We start from the raw sequence: 22858 nt of genomic DNA on the forward strand, positions 1-22858 counted from the left end.
GGTCAGTATTGTTTAACATGTCTGTAGGTATTACTGCAAGCTTTTTCTTTTTCCCAAGAATGCATCTTCTCAAAGTATCTGCAGGACTGCTACATGGTCATACATACTTAATTTTCAAAACACAATAGATTGGATGTCCATCAATTGTTATTGGTACTTCTAACCTTCGCTACATTGTCCTCTTCCACTACAGAGGTTTGATTTTGCAGTAGTGATCTTCATGATATACATACATTTAATTTTCAGGTTAACAGTAGATATATAAATGATATGATAATCACTGGTGGATAGGAACTTTCATTCCTATCTTCAAGTACTCTGTGCATGTTGACTCTGGTATTATGCAATGTTAGGTAGTCCAATCTCACCTTCATTTTTACATATGGGTTTGGAGCCGGTCCTCTGCTCTGACTCTGCCAATTTTCAAGCTCGAAGACTTCTGGTTGGCTCATGGCTAAGCAGGTATCCCATGGTGCACCAGTGCAATCCCCAGATCTCGTTTGCCATGTCGACGAGTTCGGATGTGCTTCTCTTGGCTCTGGCTAAGTCTTTGAAATTTTTTCATTAATAACTGTTTTTTGCATATTTACTGGAAAGTATATTTATAGGGCTTTATCTTAATTGTCCTGTGGTCTCGTTTGACCTTATTAGTAGTATCCTGTGTACCAGTAGTTAGGCGCAGTTGCACTTTTTTGCCTATATCATTAGTTTTGGCGGTTTTGCTGTTCTTAATCAACAGGGGCTCCTATTGATTCATTTACTGTTAATCGGTTGTTGTTAACTGGTGGTCTTTGTTGTGGATCCGTTAAAGTCTTATCTACGCTTGCAGTTGCAAATTTTCTTCCTGCTTTATTGAGCATATGTGTGTGGTGTTTTATACTTGGTCTGTTTGACTTAGACCCAGTTCTTTCACAGGGCTAGGCCCGTTTAACTTGGAGGTCCTAGTCCTCGTGTTACTCCATTGTAATTTTATTTTTAATTTTTCTTGTGTGACTGAATCTCTGTCTGTTGGTCTGTTTTTTAGTTGAAAGACCTAGTTTCTCTTACACCAGGCTAGGCCCATTTAATTTAGAGGACCTAGTCCTCGTGTAATTCTCCTGTAGGGCTAGGCCCATTTTAGTTAGAGGACCTAGTCCTCAGTTATTCTCTTTTTCTTTTCTCTCTGGTTTTTGATTGTGTCTGCAATGTCTAAGGATAACAAGGAGCATAAACCCCCTGGGTTCAAAAAAATGGATGAAATGCTCCCAGAAAATGTCTTTGACAGATGGCCACAGTAGCTGTGTCTACTGCTTGAGAGCCATTAATTTGCAGGAATCATGTTTGTTCTGTTATGCTTTCTCTCCTAGAGTGTTGCAGGAGAGAAAGAACAAGCTGATACTCGGGGGGTCTTTTGAAGCAAACCTTCAAGGAAGCCTTATCTGGTTCATCGGCTTCCTCGTCTAAGTCTTCAAAGTCAAGATCGGACTCCAAATCAAAAGGTTCAAAAAGGCCTTCTCAGGCACCGGCTGGTGTTTCGGAGCCACCTTCCAAATTGACAAAATCTGCCTCCTCGACTCCTCAGTCTTCGGAGCCAAAGGAGAGCACCATGGTTTCAGAGTTGGTCACAAGTGCTTCGGAGCCGACGGCTGAACCTTTGGAAATAGTTGACTCGCCTGCTCGGGGCCGGTCTGTAGAATCCCTACCAGTCTCTATGCTGATCAAATCTCCAGTGCCTGCTAGGTTAAGATCCCCAACTTTATCTTCCAGATCTTCCAGAAAGAACAAGCTGATACTCAGGGGTCTTTTGAAGCCAACCTTTGAGGAAGCCTTATCTGGTTCGTCGGCTTCTTCGTCTAAGTCTTCAAAGTCAAGATCTGACTCCAAATCCAAAGGTTCAAAAAGGCCTTCTCCGGCACCGGCTGGTGTTTTGGAGCCACCTTCCAAATTGACAAAGTCCGCCTCCTCGAGTCCTCAGTCTTCGGAGCCAAAGGAGAGCACCATGGTTTTAGAGTCTGTCACGAGTGCTTCGGTGCCGATGGCTGAACCTTTGGAAATAGTTGACTCTTCTGCTCGGAGCCAGTCTGTAGAATCCCTACCGGTCTCTCTGCTGATCAAATCTCCAGTGCCTGCTAGGTCAAGATCCCCAACTTTATCTTCCAGATCTTCCAGGAGTCTTTCAGAAGAAGATGTGGAGAGGGTAGTACTGAGACTCCTGAAGTCATCTGCTCTGCCTAAATATTTGTTGGTTTCTACCCATTTGGCTCCGGAGCCACTCAAACCAGTTTTGCCCTCATCTGTGATTCCTCCTCCGAGCCATGTTGGCTTTTCGGAGCCGGACTGCTTGTTACCAATGGAGGAACCCTCGGTTCTGGCTCCCCTTGCTGTTGCATTGGAGCCGAGTTTGGCTCCGACACGCTCGGCTCCTTCAGTCGTATCCAGGGACCGAAGCACTTCTATCGGCACCGATGGGGAGAGTTTGAATTGATCTTAGTCAGTTCAGAGCCTTCCTCTCAGTGCTTTCGCCAGGGTGAGCTCGGATCCTGCATCTGTCTTGGAGCCGATGGCTCAGGCTCCGGCGCCATCCTTTATCTCTTCGGAGCGTGGAGGGTATTCGGAGCCGGAGAGGTCAGCTTTTGAGTTGATGAGGAGTGTGCTGTCACAATCTACAGCCCCTGCCAGTGGTGCAAGCACTCTTCCCCCCAGGGTTCCCACTTCGGTCTCAGTACCTACTCTCTCCAGAAACAGCAGAGACCTGCAGCCTCAGGAGCCACTGGCTGGTGGCCCCCACTCTTCCGGGGCCTCCCCGAAGGTCCTTTCGAGAAGCCTCCTCAGAAGAGAGTATGAAAGAGGAAGCATATTGACTCCCAAGATGAGTCTCTGACATCGGACACTGACCTGGAGGAGTTGGGGGGGGGGTCCCCTAAGTCATCCTCTCATGTCTCCTTTGTGGACATCCTGGAGATCCTTAAACAGAAGTGCGACTGGCCCACTGTCAACTGTTCTGATGAGGAGCCTGTGTATCTGAAGGCTTTCGGGTCTCAACCCTCTGCCTTTTGGGTGTCTCCACCTTTCGACGAGCTAATAGATATGGTTAATCGGAAGGTGTGGGAAACTCTTGATGCCATGGAGCCAGTTCCTAGAAGACCAAATAAGTTCCTGTCTGCCCCTCCTGGAGAAGAATTCTTGTCTAAGGGCGTTCCCGTATTTGCCATGGTAGTGGCACGGCCACGAAGAAGGAGTTGGCAGAGACTTCTTCCTCTGTTCATCCGCCAAACAAGGAGTCTCATCAGATGGACAGATTTAGTTTGGCGGCTTTCACACTTCGATCTTTGAACTATCTTACCCATTTCACGAGGTTGCAGAGGGATCTCCTCAAGGAGTTAGGAGATTCCATACAAGGTGCTTGTCCTGAGGGAGTCCCTGATAGGATCTCTGCTCAGTTGTCCACCCTAAATTCCTTAGTTAACTCCTTCATGCAGCTTATCTCCCATGCGGCTGATGGAGCGAGCAGAGCACCGGGTTCAGGAGTTGCCCTTAGGTGCCACTCCTGGATGTGCTTGTGTAATTTTGCAGAGCCTTTTAAGTCCACCTTCACCAGTGCCCCATTTGATGGTTCCTCCTTGTTTGGTCCCAAGGGGACAGAAACGCTCACTCGGTGTGAGCATGAAGGAAAGACTCTCTCTGCCATGGGAATCTGTTTTACCGTCCCCTCTCAACCATACCCCAAAGGTCAAAGGGGGGGAGGTAAGATGTGGTTCAAAAAGTCCCTGAGGGCCTTTCCCGACACAGAGTTAATCCTCCTTCAGAGGCAGAGGAGGAGGAAATGGTAGACGTCGCCCTAGAGGCAGGGGCGGTCCGCTAAACCAGCAAGGCCGTGATTCCTTTCGAGGGTGGCCTTATCAGCGCTCCTGATGTGGGACCAGACTGCATTTCTCTGGGGCCAGTCGGGGATCGCATCTCTTTGTATTCAGAAGCCTGGCTAAATATAGCCCAAGACAAGTGGGTACAAAGAGTTGTTACCAGAGGCTATATCATACCCTTTTTCTTTCTACCGTTTGTTCCCAAAAAGATCCCAGATGTTCCACCCAATCACAGGGATCAGGCAACTGTGGAGATCAACAAGTTGCTGTCAAAAAGAGTCATCCAGCCCATCCCAGCAGATGAGAAAGGATCTGGAACTTACTCTAGGTTCTTTTTAGTCCCAAAATGAACCGGAGACTGGAGGCCCATTTTGGACCTCAGCAGATTAAACAAATCCATGAAAAAGGACAAGTTTCGGATGGTCACACTGCAGTCAATACTCCTGTTAGGGAAAGACTATTGGATGTGCTCTCTGGATCTCCAAGACGCCTACTACCATATAAAAATGGACAAGGCATCAAGGAGATATCTGCGCTTCCGTCTGGGAGCCAGCCATTATCAGTTTCGTGCTCTGCCCTTGGGTCTCACCACAGCCCCCAGGGTGTTCAAATGCAAGGCAGTAGTGACAGCTCACCTGAGATGTCGGGGATTCCAGGTGTTTCCTTATTTGGACGACTGGTTCCTGACTGCCCCCACCAGGCATCTACTCCTCCAAATCAGGGACGCCACCATTCAGCTTTGTGCTCAACTAGGGATCTCCATAAACTGGGAAAAATCTGCATTACTGCCCTCGCAATCTGATTTTTATAGGCGCAGAGATAGACACAGTGGATATGACAGTTCGTCTTCCCGCTGAAAGAGCACAAAACCTCATCTCACAAGTTCAGCGTCTGCTTCAGAAAGTCAAAGCAAAATGGATTCTTCAACTTCTTGGAACAATGATCTCAACCATTCTGTTAATACCTTTAGCCAGGTTGCACATGAGAATCCTTCAATGGCTCCTGTTCTCCCAGTGGTCATTCCAATATCTACCGCTGAGTCACCCTATCCTGCTGATGGAATCACGCAAAAAGGACCTTCGTTGGTGTATAGCCCCCCCAACAACTTGTTCACGGGAGCACCCTTTGTGCCTGCCCAACCCGTTGCCACTGTGAACACGGATGCCTCCCAGGTCGGGTGGGGGGTCATTATCTTGGCAGGACTGTCCGCGGCACATGGCAAGAACATGTGGCTCATCTGCATATCAACGTTCTGGAGATGAGAGCAGTGCTTCTGGCATTGCAAGCACTTCAGGACCTTCTTCCTCCAGGGATGATTACAATACAGTCGGACAGCATGTTGGTTGTGTGTTATATCAACAAATAGGGCAGTACCAGATCTTACCCACTCTGTCGAGAGGCCATGAGAATTTAGGAATGGGCAATTTCTTCCCAGCGCTTTCTGGTGGCAATTCATATTCTGGGGGCAACCAACGTATTAGCCGACAAGCTAAGCCGGGCAATCTTACTGCCTCACTAGTGGTCTCTGAAACGGGAAATAGTGGAACACATTTTCCAAAAAAGGGGACAAGCTTGCTGTGATCTTTTTGTCAGTCCAGTCAATGCCAAGTGCAGCAGTTATTTTTCCCTTATTCCCCCTCCAGGGGAAACACCCAGAGACGCTCTGGTCCACGATTGGCCCACGGGACTTCTATATGCTTTTCCTCCATTCCCTCTTATCCCCAAAGTGATACAGAAACCCAATCGACTGGGAAGCAAGTTGATCCTCATTGCTCCTTACTGCCTTGTCAGGTCTGGTTCCCCTTCCTCGAGCCTCTTCTCCTGGACGATCCTTGAATTCTGGACCCAGTTGCAGATCTATTGACCCACATGTCTGGTTCGCTACACCCCTCTCTCCACACCCTCAAGTTGACAGCGTGGCTGCTCCAGTTCCATCTCTAGTCAGGCTTCATGATGTTTCGTCATCAGTGTCCCGTATTCTTTTATACTCGCATAAACCCTCAGCCAGATTGCTGTATGACAGTAAATGGAAAAGTTTCTCTATTTGGGCAGAGAAAATGAAAGTAGATCCTTACACTGCTCCCATTCCTGTGATTCTGGAATTCCTTTCGGAGCTTTTTCAGCCGGGATCTGCCGCAGCCACCACCAAAGTACAATTGGCGGCAATCTCTCATTTTTATTTAGGGTCTCCAAATGTCAACCTTATGTCTCATAAGCTATGCAAGACTTTCTTGAGAGGAGCCACTTTACTGAGACCACCATTACAAGAACCTGTGGCTTCTTGGGACTTAAATTTTGTGTTATCCAAACTAACATCCCCTCCCTTTGAACTGTCTCATTCATCTTCCTTAAAGTATTTGTCTTGGAAGACTGTGTTTTTAGTAGCTATTACATCAGCCCAGACGTGTATCTGAGCTACAAGCCCCGTCTATTAAGCCACCTTATTTAGTCTTCCATAAAGACAGGGTTTCTTTACGTACCAATCCTTCATTTGTTCCCAAAGTTTGTTTTTCTGCCACATTGAATCAGTCCATTGAGCTTCCAGTTTTCTTTCCCGATCATTGCAGTACAGCTGAATATCGTTTCCATCAGCTGGATATTGACAGACAGCTACGTTTTTATTTGCAACGGACCAAAGAATTTCGGAAGTCAGACCAGTTGTTCATTTCATTTTCCGACTCCAGATTGGGCTTTCCAGTTTCTAAGGTTACATTGTCTAACTGGATTTCTAGCTGCATAGCTTTCATCTACAGTTTGGAGGGCAGACCTTTACCCCACAGGATCAAGGCTCACTCTACCAGGTCTCTGCCTACCTCTGCAGCCTTTCAAGCCAGGGTACCAATTGATTATATCTGTGCAGCAGCTAATTGGGCTACCCCTCACACCTTCATTACTCATTATAAGTTGGATTTGGCTTCTAGGGGTAGAGCACCCTTTGGCTCCACGCTGCTCAGGAGTATTTTCCAATGAGCCACCCAAAAATAAGGCGCTAGGGATGCTGTCCCATATGTAAAAATGAAGGTGAGATTGGACTACCTAACATAAAGAAGTTATGTACTCACCATAACGTTCCATGTTTGGTAGTCCATCTCACCCTTCATTTTTACCAACCCGCCCTCCTGCCCCCATCCTGGAAGATCTGGAGGTAATACTTTCAATTTTTTGGTTGGCGACCCTTTAGTATTGGTTTGTTAGTTAGGAGTTTTTTTCTGTTTCTAGCGAGCAGGAAACAAGATCTGGGGATTGCACTGGTGCATCATGGGATACCTGCTTAGCCACGAACCAACCAGAAGTCTTGGAGCTTGAAAATCGGCCGAGTTGGAACCCATATGTAAAAATGAAGGGTGAGATGGACTACCAACATGGAACATTATGGTGAGTATATAACTTATTTTTTTGGTTAGTTGTAGGTGTCCTGTACCTTTTGTGTATAATTGCAGTATAGTGATATTCAAGAGACAGATTTTTACATAATCAGTAGGTGACTAGAGTGGATTCTTGGTTGCATTTTATGCCTTTGTGTGGAGAAAGGGGCGACATTAAAGGAAAAAGGCTGGGCAAAAAGTGGGATTGAGTTGAGTGGTGATTTCAGCATTTTGGGCATCCAACTCCTGCCCTTCCCTTACATCATACTTGCACCCTACACACCCAATCGTGACCACAGAAGCACAGAACAAAACCTACTTAAGGCGACCAGTCCAAACAAAAATATTGGAAAAATGCTTTGCAATCATTCAATTGCCTACTAATGGAACAAACTTCCATTGTCCCCTTGCTACACTACCAAAAGAGGAGAGTTCAAAAAGCAAGTAAAAATTAATTTCCAACATGTTTGATCTGTACTTGTCAGGAAATAACCCAATGAATTTTCTTCTCTGATTAACATATCACCTGTATTTCCTGTCTAAACTGTCTACACATATTACTCTCTTTGCAGTAAATACCTATGCTATTAAATGAATATTTAGTGTACCGTGTCATGATGTTACTCTGAATTGTATATTACATATTAGAAAATATTTTTTATTTTAAGGCATTGCTATTTTCCTTGTATATAACTTAATGCTAACCAAATTTCTCAAACATATTACTACTGCATTCTCAAAATATTGTAGTTTTGGCTTGTAAATATTCCTGTTGTATACATCTCTTTCTCTGTTTTTGAACTGTTAAGTACCTTGCAACTTAAATAGTTATTTTTTTTTCTTTTTACTAATTACTTTCCTGGAGCTTTTCTCCTCAGGTCTCCGCTGAAATGGGACTCTCTCGGTCCATTCGGACTAACCCAGTTAACAAATGTAAAAATAAATAAATGTGGCTTACCAAGCTTTTGGTGGCAGAAGATGTTGGGCCTGCAGGAGAGGGGGATCTTAATGGTGGAATGTGGACACTAGATATGGTTGTGGACTGCCTGTTAAGGTCAGAAAGAACAGACTGAGACTGGGTAGGAGGTATCAGTAGGCTAGCAGACAGGATAGAGTGAGAAGAAGCAGATAGCAAGAGGATATAGATAGTGGTTGTAGGGTAAGGTAAAGGGAGAAAGTGAGATGCAGCCATGAAATAGAGGACAAAAGAGTGAGAAGTCAAAGTGGAGGGAAATTTATAGACAGCAGTGACAAGCATACCTCTGTGAACTGTACAGATATTTGCCTAATAATATGTATGGTTTTCCAGCAAGTCATTGAGGATTGAAGTCACTAAATGACATACATTTGTGTTTCAGCCTTCGTATCCTTTGGAAAATGTGACAACACCTGTTGTGGTGTTCTAGCAACGTTTGAAGTTTATAACAGTAATATTTACATTTTCTCAGTGATTTTGGGCGTTTGAACCCCCCCCCGATTATTTTGGCTTTGTCCAGATTTATTGCATTTACAGGTCGAAAGTTATGGTGACAAGTGATTAAAAGATTAAAAGGAGACAGACTTGTAGGTAGCTATGCATGAACTAACACTACAAGTAGGAGATGATGGAAGTGAGCTGTCATCCATTTAGAAGAACAATGAAAGGGGGCATGTGCCAGGAGTGTAGAAGTGATTAGGAAAAGATCAAATGTCTCAGAGTGTGAAAACTCGTTATATGGGTAATGGGTGATGGAAGTAATGGGACTGGAGGTGGAAGTCGCAGGTAGGACAGGAATGGATGTAGAGGAAGAAGTTAAGAATGTCATAATATTAAAACCATTTTGAGGAAAATAGTAATGATTTGAGAAACTGACACCAAGGGAATCGAGTCCTGGCAAGCTGTTCTGTGTATTGCAGGAGTCTCCCTTTCTGTGGTCAGCTGATTTGGTGAATACTTGCCTGTCTGCTAAACAAGTTTCCCTACAGGATAGAACCTATTTTTATATTATGGCTCCTCTTCTAGTAGCTGTTTTTTTTTTTGCAGACCACTGCTCAATGGACTGTTTTACCAGATAAGATTTCTGTTAACCATACACCATTTAGGCTTAAAGGAAAAACATTAAAAGAAACTAGGCTGCTGAAGTTCAGATTCCAGTGTTTGCATACAACATGCTAAAATACATTTAAGAATTACATGTAATTCATTATGCTGTGCATTTTATGCATGGTTCTTACAGTTAAAGGTCAGGACGATGGGAAAGGTGAATGCACAGGTTAAACTGCTGTGGACATTTTGATTTATTTACATATGCATTCTTCTTAGTAGCCTTTAGCCTTCCTTTCACTAGGGCTCTTCTTGTTCCTGATGATTCTGTTTTCTTGCTGCAGATTGTCTGTTCTTGATTTGATTTCTGCCATGGCTCCATACACAGATGAACAAGCATTGTGCTCAGTATATCGTGTTATTCTACCATGTCTTGAGGTGAGTTTTTTTGTTTTTGTGGCTTTTCTGTATTGGTGTGTTCATCAGTTTTATTCACTTACATTGTTACTAAAAGAAAAAAAGCCGGAGCGAGAGAGAAAAATAATTTAATGTAAAAGTGTAATTAAGCCCACAAACCACTGAATACCATTTGTACTTTAATGTTTAAAACAAATTGTAGCAACCTAAGTACATAATACAGATGATTATTAAATATTAGCTGTTCACACAATGAGCCCCAACTGTCTGTACTAACGACTACTGAATTTTAAGTGTTACTTCAGTGTTTTAGTGATTTAATGAAGAATGTCATTGAAGGTCATCATTGGCTGCACCCTACAGGCATTGTCATTTGAACTCCAAATCCAAGTAGTCTTTCTCTGTCAGCCATTCTTACTTTTATTTGTACACCTGGAACTTGAAATTTTAATTCAAGCCATTTTGTGTGCTCTTCCCAGAAGAGGCTTATATTTTAGTTTTGTTGAAAGATATTAAGAGCCATGGATCCACTTCAAAGACGTTGACCATGTACAGTGCTACCAAATCTCTCTGGCCAGCATAAGCCATGGAGACCACATCTTGTAGCCCAACAGGAAGTTTAAGACTGTGCAGCTTGGGTACGAAGAGTTTCTTGTTTGCCACTTGAGGCTTTATGACTTCATATCATTTTTCCCCATTGTCCTTCTTCTGATCCACTTTAACAAAGACATAGGAAGGACAGGGGAGGATGTTGCCCTGAGTTTAGGCTGTTAGGAGTCAGTCAGTGGATCTGAAAGGTACTGATAGGTTCCAGAAAGTAGAAAGCATTATTGCTAAACATTTAAGCAGCCAAAATTGGTATTTAACATGACAGTAAGAGTAACAAGATGCTATTAGGTGTGTGTGTAACAGCTTTTGCTGCAGTTTATCTAGCTATTAGGAAGCACATGATAAGAAGTGGTGCTTGCCAGTCGATCCCAGGAAATAGAAGGCATTTTTGCTAATTATTTACGCACCTGTGACTGCTGCTTAGATGACATGACAGAAGTAACCAGGAACAACTGTTTCTGCATAATAGCTCTTTAAAGTTTAGCCAAGCTTTTTTTTCAATCTGGCATGGAGTGCCAAAGGGGGTCATTTCCCATGAGCCAGCTGACATTGCTTATAGCTGTGATATTTAGTAGGTTAAGCACTGGAAGAGCCAACAGTGCTTTCTGATCTTGAAATCAAGAAGTCTGACAGTGTTTTGATTGTGTTATCAGTAGCGTCTATGCTGACTGCTGTAATTTCCGCTTTGCTTGTACTGTAGCTAGAGGAGCTGTAACTAACACTTCTGTACCAAGGAACATGGCTCGGGCCTTCCAGTTTTAAGGAAGGACTCTACCATGCTATTGGTAAATGCCTCCTTTTGGGAGCAATCTTTTTTTAGTCAGGTAGAGGTTTCACAAGATGTAATTGAGAGTTTGAGGACCTGCATGTTGACCCCTTTTGTGAGTATAGACATCTGTCCCCAGTTTTTCTACTTTTGTCTGTAGGCCAGCCCATTCAACAAATTAGGACAAGACCTTTCAGAGAGAGAAGGGTGGTTCTTGGTTTCAAGCAGTGTTGCCCCTTCCCCATACCTTTCAACCTCTTAACACAAGAAATCTGGACAAAGCCAAAAATAATTGGGGACAAAGGCCTAAAAAATAGGGACATATTTTAAATATTTCTCGTATAAACTTAGAACTTTGCTAGTGTAATAGGTTTTGTGCTAACATGTATTTTCTGAAGGATATGAAGTGTGAAACTCAAATGTTTGCTATCATTTAATGACTTCAGTCATCAGTCATATGCCAGAAAAACACACATTTCATAAAGAGCAGACTAAAAAATGTGAGGCAAAAATCTAGACATTCTCCCTTAGGGTTTCTCTGAAGACGGACTTCTCTTGGAAGCTCCAGCATAGTCCCGGCTGTCTCAGTATCATCATTGGAAGACATTCTCAAGTTTTGTATCCACTTAGAAAGGGTTTGCAGGATAAGTACGTTTTGGGTTTTCTTACTGAAGTACACATTTGAAACTGCTGGATTGCTGTTAACAAATGATTCTTTGTTCTAGCAACTTTGGGGAGACTGGGTTATTTCCAGTCTCACTATGCTGCTTAAAACCAGTGAGAAAGCAATCAAGATGACTTTTCTAGAGATCCCAGAGTCATTGCAGTCTCTCCCATATTCCAAAGAGACTTTGAGAAGGGGCTATTCACCTAATTTTGGATTTTATTTTCATGACTTGTTTTCTATACATGAGGATCTTGCATGGACTGGAAACGGGGCAGTCTTCAACACTCCTATCATAACTCAATTTGTGTGCCATGTAAAGGTTCCAAGGTTTCTTAGTGTCTACCATTCTTTGTAAACACTTTCACCTCTCTAGTTCTTCCTTTCTTACTGCTCTTAAGAGTTTGACTGCATTCACTGGACTCTTGATTGTGGGATTTTGTTCTTACAGTTCAGCCTCAATGTTTTTAATTCTTCAGAATGTATCATTAATATTTCAGTTTGTCGCAATTTCATTGAATACCATGTAGAGTTGGTGTTCAAATGTTATTGTAGATACAGGATGGTGTTATAAGATGAGCAAGGTTTGTAGCTGTTGTTTGGGCCAAACTTTCACCATAAAGATGTCAAATGTGCCAAATTTTAGGAAAAATAATTTCTACTGAATAGCAATGTCTTACATGCCAGTTTTTGTAAGAAAATTGAAACATTGGGTTTTCATTATTACACTGTTGTCATTGCTAGCAAAATGCTACAACTGCCATTAATACATTGCGTCAAGGACAGAGGTACTCATTTTCTAGTTCAACCCATGGCTTACTGACTTCAGAAAGTTTTTTCAAACATCTCTTCATTGAAACATGGACCTGTACAACTGTAGGTTTTTGTCATCAGTAAAATATGCTTGCCTGTTTGTGGAAAATCTGTCTACAGTGAATATAGTCATGACTTAAGGTTATTATATAGCTCTTGTCTTTCAAATTTGTGGTAAGAACAGATGGAGGAGCACATTTTTGCTGTCAAGACCAACATATCCACCTGTGGGCTTACCACAGGGGCGGGGGGTTGTTTCTTTAAGGTTTTATCAAAATCTTTCCACCAACAAACTGGTGCTTTCTAGGGCTGAGAGAGCTTCCACCTCTTTGTTGCTATAGGCTGCCAGCAACAGTTCTAAGGCTGAGTTCGTAGCAGTAACCAAGGGCTCTAGCTTACTTACCAAAAAGCTATCCATCTTAATGTTAGTGTCCTTTTGTCCAGGAGGGCACACTTGAGTAATCCGACAAATATTCTGTGGCCTGTCTTTCTAATGTTGATGAGGACAGTGTTTAGAAGGTGGACTTTGAAAGCTTTTGGAGTCAGTCAGAAAGTCTCCATGAAACTGCATCACCCCAACCACCTCCTTTTTTTGTTTGGGCCATAAAGGTTTAGAATACTGTCCAATCACCAGATAATTCCTCCTTTAGAGAGTTGTTTCAGAAGGTTGGCCTTCTCATGAGTCTCAGACTTGGTGATTGACAGGAAACAAGTGAAGATAGCAGAATCTTATAGTAAGGTTCTGCCATCTCTCCTTCCCATTATGTCTGAATAGAAAATCCCTAATGAACTCCATGTCGCTACTGAGTTGGTTGTATCACTTGATTTATTTTACTTCTGGTGAGATATTCACACTTTTGGCAATTTGACTAGACGGTTGAGGTGTTGAAGGTCCTGTCTCTGGCACCATAGGTGATGCTACACTAGATGGTCCAGGCTTAGACCCTGCTGAGATGGGTTTGATGGACCACAGTACTCCCCACTGCTTTTGCATGCCTGATGATGAGTGCATTAGTGAATGGTGAGGTCCAGTGGTTGCAGAGTCACTACTAACTCAAGAATTTGCTAATGTTAGATATTCATCATTAGATCATTGCTGCAGCACCCTAAACTGTATGAAGATGTCCTGCCAAGGATCAGACCCTGCCGGCCAACTACCAAAGCTTTAGGGCATCTTCCACACATCATAGGGGAACTGCCTTGTGTGAGTGATGCAGGACAAAGTCACGAAAATTTCAGAACTAATTTGCTTCCAAAGAGTGAGGCTTCTATGTGGGCTTCAGGTGATCAGTCAGCTAGAGCTTTTCTCATTGGAGATTTTCTTCCATTTCATCAGTTTTTGAATAGAAAAGCTGTGTCCTTTATAAATCAGAAATTTGTTTTAAAAGCTTGAATTTTATTTTTAGTGGATGTTTCTACTTTTCCTCAGAATAGTTCTGTTTTTGCTGATGTCTGTCTGAGGGAAAAGCAGTGTAAGTAACCTTTTCTTGTGATAAAATGTTTCTTTTCTATCAAATATGATTCAGTGCTAGGACTAGTGGTTTTTAGGGGTTTCGTTAAAAAGTTTTCTCAAAGCAGATAAAGAAAATTGGCTGGGTTAGCAATTTTTTTTAAGGAATTCCTATTTTAAATGAGAGCAAAAAAGTCTCAAAGATGATGTGATTTGTTACAGCTGATTGTTCTTTTACCTGAGCTGTTCCTCCTGTATTGCCAGCTTTGAGGATCTTGATGTGGCGGTCCCTTTTTTTTCCTACTAGAGACAGTGATTCCCTGCATGAGTCCTTTTATGCCCAGGGTAGTTAATGCGCTGTCCCCTAATCATTGTATCGAGTTTCTCTCCTTTTTCCTTTCACTGCAGTCTGCTAGTGAGAAGGTTCTTCTTGCCTTGGGCTTGCAAAGACAGCTCAGATACTATTAGACAAAACAAAAGCCTTTTATAAAACTGATTAACTTTTTGTTTTCATACCAGGACATTGGGTTTGGGAGTTTACTAGCAAAATATCTCCTCCTGGAGTTTTAAGGCAATTTCTTTTATACTTTTCATGGCAAGCAATTGTCTACTTCTATTTGGGCTCATTCTGCTAGGGCAGTGGCTTCCTTGGGGACTTTCTTCAAGGGTTTGCACACCAACTCCATACTTGAAGTTCCTGATTGGTCTTCTGTTCATGCATTCACTAAGCATTACAAACTGAATGTCAGTTCCAGAGCCAGGGCAAGATTGCCAAGCATATCCTTCATGGGTTTTTAGATGGCTCGCTCTTACCTTCACAGTATCTTTTGTGCTTTTCCCAGAGGTGATGAATACTGCAACAGTGATGTGGAAGGACATAGTTCAGTTGTGTAAAATCTTACCATAACAGTAGATGCTCTCCTTTTCATAGTTGCAGTATTCACTCCCTCCTACCCCTTTTGTTTTTCTCTTTTACCATGGGTGGTATTCTCCTTCTGACCAAGTAGGTCTTTTTGCCTTCTTATTTCTAGATGTACATGTTCTTTCCACTGGGGATCCTGGTTTTCCTGGGACACTTCAGTTCTGGATTGATTGCGTAAGTATGTCACCTTTATCCCCTACACTTGCATGGGGATGGTATGTCTGATGTACGGTTATTAATGGCTGATTTCCCTTTTTCAGAGACTAAACTCTCTCTGAATTTTGTTGTTTGTAGAGCAACTGATATGGGGTCAATGATGATGAGCTTATCTGGCTTGCATGCTAAGAATTTGTCAGATGTCATAGGAGAGACACTGTGTGCTTCCTTGCATATGGTGGTGGTGTTTTGCCTTCTCTCTGCAGAGGTCCTTTAAAGATGTGGTGAAATGGAAGTTATTTCAGTGGATTATCCTCCCTTTCTATCCTACCATTAAAATGTGAGAGAAACTTTTCCAGTCAGGAATCTGGGTAAATGTGGTCAGAAAGACAAAATTTCAGTAAACAATGGTAGAGAGTTTCGTGTAGAAAGCAGGGTCTCCCTCCCTAGAGTTAGGGAGTAATCATACTGATTATGTCCCCTCATGTTTTTTCTCCTTCCTGTCCTGGCAATCCTGTAAAGCTTTCCCAAAACTGTGACTCCAGGTTACTTCAGATTCTAGGGATGTTCTTAGTGTTTCACTGTTGCAGTCATTACATTTGGGTAATCTGCTGGCAGCTTGCCCTCAGTCTGCCTGAATTCCAAATTCTTGGGTCCTGCGTCGGTTGCTGTCTTCTCTTCCATGACGTCAGGTCATCAGGGGTATAAAACTTGCAGCCAACACCATTTTCTTCAGTCTTTCTTGCTGCGCGGTGCCCGAAGCAGAAGCATTTCGCAAGTGCCGGTCGGCCGACTACTGAAATATTCGCGTTTGAGTCTCAGAACCGAATTCTTCGATAAAGCTAACTACCCCGTTGGGGAAACTTTTTTCTTGCTTTTTACCGATGTCAGAAACAGTTAATAATTGCATTACTTGTGGGAAGCAAATACCTCATAAGGATTTCCATTTATACTGTATTCCTTGTAAATCCAAATAAGAAGTAGCAGGACACTGCTGGAGTAAAAACACTATAAAAGCTTTATTGCACAAAAAGAGGTTAGCGCTTTCGGGATAAACCCTTCCTCAGACAAAATTCAAAGTAATACAACAACCATATTTAAAAAACATTTAACCAATCATTTACTTAGAAAAACCCGCCTATTCTGTAGGGTGGGCTTAATGGGTAAAACATCATTAAGACCAGGGAATCTATGTGCCATTAAATCCACAATCCATTTGGATTCTGCTAATGCTGTTTGATGTTTGATATCACCCCCCCCTGCTGTTGAGTCTTATGTTCACAATACATCTAAATTTAAAACTATGTGTAGGATTCAAACTGATATGTCTGTATAGGGCATTACTCGGATCACAATTTCTAATATTGCTCAGATGTTGCAGAATCCTCACCTTGAACATATTGTTCGTCATGCCAACATAAAAACATGAACAGCATTCACAATTCGCTACGTAAACCAGATTTTGTGTTCTACATGTAGCTCTACCTTGTAGATGAAATACTTTGTGTGTAACAGGATGCTTAAACTCTATTTCACTATTGATATAAGCGCAGGCTTTGCACCTGCCACATGCATGGGTGCCTGCACTCATAATGAATGTACATTCTTTATCATGCCGTGTTTCTTTGCAAAGTAAATCTTTCAGATTTTTGTTCCTTCTGTATGTAAACATGAGGCGGTCACCCACAACATTCTTAAGACCCACGTCGCTAGTTAATATGTTCCAATTATTCTGTACTATCTTGCATATATCATTCACATTACTACCATAGGTAAATAGCAACCTGGGTCTCTGTTCCCCATGTCTACCCATATCAGTTGAATTAAACTCATTCCTACTGGTGTTTCTAATCCAAGGTTTATATCTGGTATTCCTATACTTTTTATTGTCTTCCATGACATTATTTACCAAACATTTCCCATAGCCTCTTTCTATGAGGCATTGGTCAAGCTTACACATTTCCAAGTCATATTGTGCATCCTCAGAGCAAACTCTGGAAATTCTGCTCATCTGACCTTTGATGATGTTTGGGAATACATGCCTTGGATGCATGCTGTCAAACGATAGCAGTGTATTGATCACAACGTGCCTGGCTGTCGGTTTTGTGCTAGATTTAACCAACGCACTGTTAAGCATCTGTATATTTTTGCATCTAAGCATTTTGGAAACAGATTTAACTACCCAGAGATGTCATCGGATAGCAATCCAACTACCGGAGTACATAGAAAATGCAAAGAAAAAGACAGGAAAGGCAGTCGAGATCCAAAACCGACGAAGCTTCTCCTAAGCCAGTCGCTGGTTCGCCGGTACTCAGTGAGGTGCTTTTGCAGCCGCTGATACCCGCTACCTTCGAATTGCAGGCCTCTACCGATACCCATGTGGAGTCCGGCATGCCGCAAGATGCTAAAGCTATTGGACTGACGGATGTATCTCCCTCAGATGGTTCTGGAGCCGCTGAGCAGGCACCGGCTTCTGAGGGTGTATTCAGACCTCAACATTTTTATATCAAACCGAAAGCTGCAAAACCAAAGGCAAAGACACCTTCTAAAACTAAAAAAACGATGCCTGAGCCACATGCACAGGCCTCTATGCCTAAAAAACAGATGATCAAAATGGCTGAAGACCTTATTACCTTGATCAGGGGTAACCATCCCCCTCCAGATAAGAGGCCTAGGCAAGACACTGACTATGAATCTTCAGATCAGATTTCTATTTCTTCTGATTCCTCTTCTGATCAGGAATTATCTTTACCTCCATATGAGGATTCTTATGCTGAGGAGTCTATTCCATCTGCATCTCCTCCTGAGGATTACTCATTTGGAGAAACCTTGCATACTTTGAGGGAGCATTTTCACTGGGAGAGTCAAGACTTCTCTGAATCAAAAAAGAGGCTCAGGGATTTCCTCCTTCTCCCTCAGCACAAGCCTTTAGCCATTCCCCCTGTGTTAGACATTGTGGATGATGTTTTTTCGGAGTCAAGCCTGACCCCTGACTCTCTACCTCTGTCTCCCAGTAAGCCTGACTGGTATTACAGGGTCCCTGACTCTCATAAATCTTTATTTAGAAACCCTGCTGCTGATCCTGAAACTATTTTGCAGGGTCCAATGGGAGTTGAGGCCTCAATAACAAAAAACCCTACCCCCTCCGACAGAGATTCAAGGGTGCTGGACAGATGGGGAAAAAAGGTTTATACATCTGCCACCTTGGCAATTAGGGCCTTAAACTGTCAGTTTCATATGCTTAATTACCAACAACATGTTACGGGATTGCTGAAACAGAAAATTATGTTGAATTCAGAATGTGCAGAAAATAAGGAATTGCAGGAATTATTGCATGCAGCTGAACAAGTTGGAAAGCATACTTTGCAATGTGATTTTGATTCTTTAGAGGCCTCCTGCAGGGCTGCAGTTTCTGGATCTGTGATTAGAAGGCATGCCTGGTTAAAGGAACAAAATTTGCCTGATCATGTTAAAGCTAAATTGCTAGATGCACCTTTACAGCATGATTCTCTGTTTGGTATTAAGGCAGAAGTGGTTTTAAAGAAAATGGAAGACAAAGCTAAGTCTAGGCAAACTGTTAAAGATTTATTGCAAGTGCAGCCACCTAGATTCAGTAGACACTTGCCTACAAAAAATTGGTCCTTTCCTGTGTCAGACGGAGCTCAAAGGGGCAAATCCAGACGCATTAAGGGTTCCAGGTACCAGGCTCAAGACTCGTATAGGTCAAAGCAATGGGGCGCGTCCACCTCCAAATCTGGAGGAGATAAAGCGCAAACCTACAGAAAGCAATCCCAATGATTTCCCTCTGCCTACACCAAGCACTTATCTTTTGGCAGCACCCATAGGGGGAAAATTAGCACTTTATGCACAGAATTGGCAGTGAGTAACCCAGGACAAATGGGTACTGAACATCATATCACAGGGATACAGATTCCATTTCCACACTCTGCCAATGACAAATGGTTGGCCATACCTGCCAAAAAAACAATGGGCAGAGGCACAGAAACGGGTTACGTCCCTCATGGATATGGGAGCCATTCAGACAGTACCAGAACAGGAAAAAGGACAAGGTTTTACTCAAGACTGCTCTTGGTACCCAGAAAGGACAAGGCCTGGCGGCCAGTACTGGATTTATCGATTTTGAACACATACCTGGACATTCCAAAATTCAAAATGCTCACTTTACAACAGCTTCTGCTCATGCTGGGCAAGAATGCTTGGCTGGTGACTTTAGACTTAAGAGGCATACTTGCATGTCCCAATAAGACAGTTGTGCAGAAAATACCTCAGATTCAAGGCTGGCTTAATACATTATCAATTCTCTGCACTGCCCTTTGGCTTATCTACTGCGCCCAGGGTCTTTACAAAGTGCCTGGCACCAGTAATTGCATTTTGCAGACAAAGAAGTATTCAAATATATCCTTACTTAGACTGTCTCATTCAAGCAGAGAACAAGGACACTCTTCTACGACACCTGGAATTTGTGAAAAGGCTTCTAGCATGCCTAGGGTACACAATAAACGAAAATAAATCACAACTGGTACCCTCTCAAAAGATAACATTCCTGGGTTCAAGCTTGCATACAACTGCCCAGATGGCTTACCTCACGCCAGACAAACAAAGGCAACTGACTACTTACTTCAAACTGATGGCAACAAAAACTCAGTCTTCAAGACAAATTCTGCAGGCTCTGGGCGTCATGGCATCCTGCATCCTACTAATTCCATATGCAAGACTGCATATGAGGAAACTTCAATGGTACCGAAAAAGTCTATGGAGTCAACATTCACACAGTCTGGAAACAATGATTCCTCTCATCCCCTGCCTGCAACAGGAGTTTCTCTGGTGGGCAAAGGCCTGTCACCAAAACATGGGACGGCCCTTCACTCTACCCCCTGCCAGCCAAACCTTAACAGATGCATCAGATTATGCCTAGGGGGCCCACATGGCAGGAAGAGGCATTCAAGGCATATAGGCACCAAATCAAATGCATCTACATATCAACCAGAAAGAGATGCTAGCTGTTCAAAATGCCCTAACAGGTTTCAAGGATTTACTTCATCCAGGACAACTACTGATAAAGACGGACAACACCACAGTCATGTGGTATATATAAAATCAAGGGGGGCACACACTCATACCCCCTTTACAGATTAGCCATGGCACTATGGGACACAGCTTTGACTAACCAGATAAATCTTCAAGCTCAATTCCTGCCAGGTAAACAGAACACTCTGGCAGATGATTAAAGCAGAAACCTTATGGATCCTCACGAGTGGAAACTAAATCCACAAGTCTTCAGCATGATAACAGAAAAATGGGGGAGCCCAGACATAGATCTATTTGCCTCTCCTCAGAATTATCAATTGAAAAGATTCTGCACAAGGACTTATCACAGACAAGCATGGAAAGTGGATGCCCTATCCTTCAGTTGGAAAAACCTGTCAGTTTACACCTTCCCTCCTCTGCCTCTTCTACCCAAGGTCCTCCTAAAAGTCAGACAAGAGAAGCCAAAGATGATATTAATTGCCCTGGACTGGCCCCGCCAATACTGGTACCCAATCCTAAGGAACCTGTCTCAGTACCCAGCTTGGACTTTGCCTCAAAGACCACAACTACTGTCCCAGCAAAACATTCAGATCCTGCACAATCAACTACAGACTCTGAACGTGGCTTCATGGCTAATCATGTAATCATACAAACGACACCTCTCAGTAAAGCTGTGATGGATGTCATTTTGGAAGCCAGAAGGCCTAGTACTAGAAAATCATATGCTGACAAATGGAAGAGATTCTGTGCTTGGAATCAAGCACAAGGAACTGATAGATCAGAACCACATATTCCTCAGATATTACAATACTTAACTGAGAGCTTGACAACGGCCTATCTTTCTCATCAATCAAAATCCATGCCTCTGCTATTTTGGCTCATTACAATACAGAGCCCACCAATCTTTTCTCATCCTTTACTAAAGCAGTATCTTAGAGGAGCCGAAAACCTAAGGCCTCCTAGAAGATCACCACTACCTGCATGGGACCTCAATTATGTGTTGGAAAAGCTCACCCTGCCTCCATTTGAACCAACCGCTACCGCTGATATAAAGTTCTTATCATGGAAGACAGCTCTGCTACTAGCAATTACTTCAGCAAGAAGAGTTTAGAGCTACAGGCCCTCATGGCTGTAGAGCCTTTTATCATATTTTACCCAGACAGTGTCTCTCTGAGGACAAATCCCACTTTTATGCCTAAGGTGGTTTCCAGTGTGGCTCTTAACCAAGCAATTCATCTGCCAACTTTTTATCCAAATCCGCAGAACAAAGGCGAGATAATTGTGTATTCTTGGACGTACACAGACAGCTAAGATTCTACTTGAGCAAGACAAAAGCTCTAAGAAAAACTGAGCAGTTACTAGTGCCAATTGCTGCAGGATCAGAGGGAAAGGCTATCTCAAAGCAGACAGTTTCAAAGTGGATAAGCCACTGCATCTGTTTCTGCTACTTACACCATGGTAAACCTGTGCCCAAGGGCATTGGGTCTCATTCCACCAGAGCTCCAGCTACTTCAGCAGCCTTTCTCAGAGGAGTATCAGCCAAAGACATTCTAGAGGCTGCTACTTGGAGTTCTGTTCACACCTTTACAAAGCATTACCATTTGCCTCTCTACTTTAAGTCCAGGGCAGGCTTTGCCACTGCAGTGCTGCAGGGCCTTATAGATGCACCTAATGCTGTTTAGCTCCAGCCTCCCAACCATAGCTTTGGGATTCTACCCAAATGTAATGACTGCAACTGTGAAACACAAAACGTAGTACAGTTGTGTACACTTAACATAAATGTAGATGTTCGAGTGTATTTACTGTTGCAGTCCAGGTTACCCTCCCGCCATCCCCCATCCCCCTGTCATTCTACAGTTTATCTTTCCTTCTCTATCTTCTACAACCTATGTGGTGTATTTGCTTGTAGATGAAGGTAAAGTTTATATTGATGCATATGTATATGTGTGTGTATATATTTTATATATATATATATATATATATATATATATATATATATATATATATAAAATATTGCTACCTTTTTGGGGGCACCTGACATCGGGGGCAAGAAAAACTAAAGAAAATGGCGTCAGCTGCATGTTTTATACCCCTGACGTCATGGAAGAGAAGACAGCAACCGATGCAGGACCCAAGACTTTGGAATTCAGGCTGATTGAGGGCAACCTGCCAGCAGATTTTATGGTAAGTGTACACAACTGTACTTTTTGAGAATCACTGAATTGAAAGGGCTGCGATTAGTGATGGATTACCTTTTATCCTTTTCCAAGAATTCCTGTGCTCTCAATCCAGTCGCACTTTTGTGTTTCCTCCTGTCCTTGATCATTTGCTGTCTTAGGGTTATGGGACCTGTTTCCCAAAATTTAGTTGAGAAGTGATTTTATCCAAGAATCTTTCAGGTATTCAAAAAAGAACATGGAGAGTAGCCCTAGACTTTTCTTTCTAAATATTCACATTTCAGCTATCAACATTTTCAAATATTTTTACCTTTTTTTGTGTCTGGTTTACATTTAGATGTTCGTCTTACACTGCTGCAGTCATTACACTTGGGTTATCCTGCCGTCAGGCAGTCCCGCAGTCGGCCAGAGTTCCAAAGTCTTGGTCCGGCGTCAGTTGCTGTCGCTTCTTCCCTGACGTCAGTGCGCCAGGGGTATATAAGATGCATCCGACGCCATTTTCTTCAGCCTTTCTTGCCGCGCGGTGCCCGAAGCAGAAGCAGTTCGCAAGTGCTGGTTGGCCGACTCCTGAGATTTTCAAAGTCTAATTTCAGATCCGAAGTCTTCAA

The 22858-nt window shown here is 42.9% G+C and overlaps 1 protein-coding gene across 1 annotated transcript in view; it reads left to right on the forward strand.

Annotated features, from left to right (window-relative positions):
- The window catches only part of RRP12 (ribosomal RNA processing 12 homolog), a 1805151-nt gene that overhangs the window by 1031821 nt on the left and 750472 nt on the right, over window positions 1–22858 (forward strand). The window contains exon 22 of the mRNA XM_044056239.1: window positions 9572–9665. Coding sequence (XP_043912174.1) covers window positions 9572–9665 — 94 coding nt within the window. The remainder of the gene's footprint in view (window positions 1–9571; window positions 9666–22858) is intronic.

The sequence above is a fragment of the Protopterus annectens genome, chromosome 14.part0 (genome assembly GCF_019279795.1).
Source record: "Protopterus annectens isolate FY-2018-M chromosome 14.part0, PAN1.0, whole genome shotgun sequence".
NCBI lineage: Eukaryota > Metazoa > Chordata > Ceratodontiformes > Protopteridae > Protopterus > Protopterus annectens.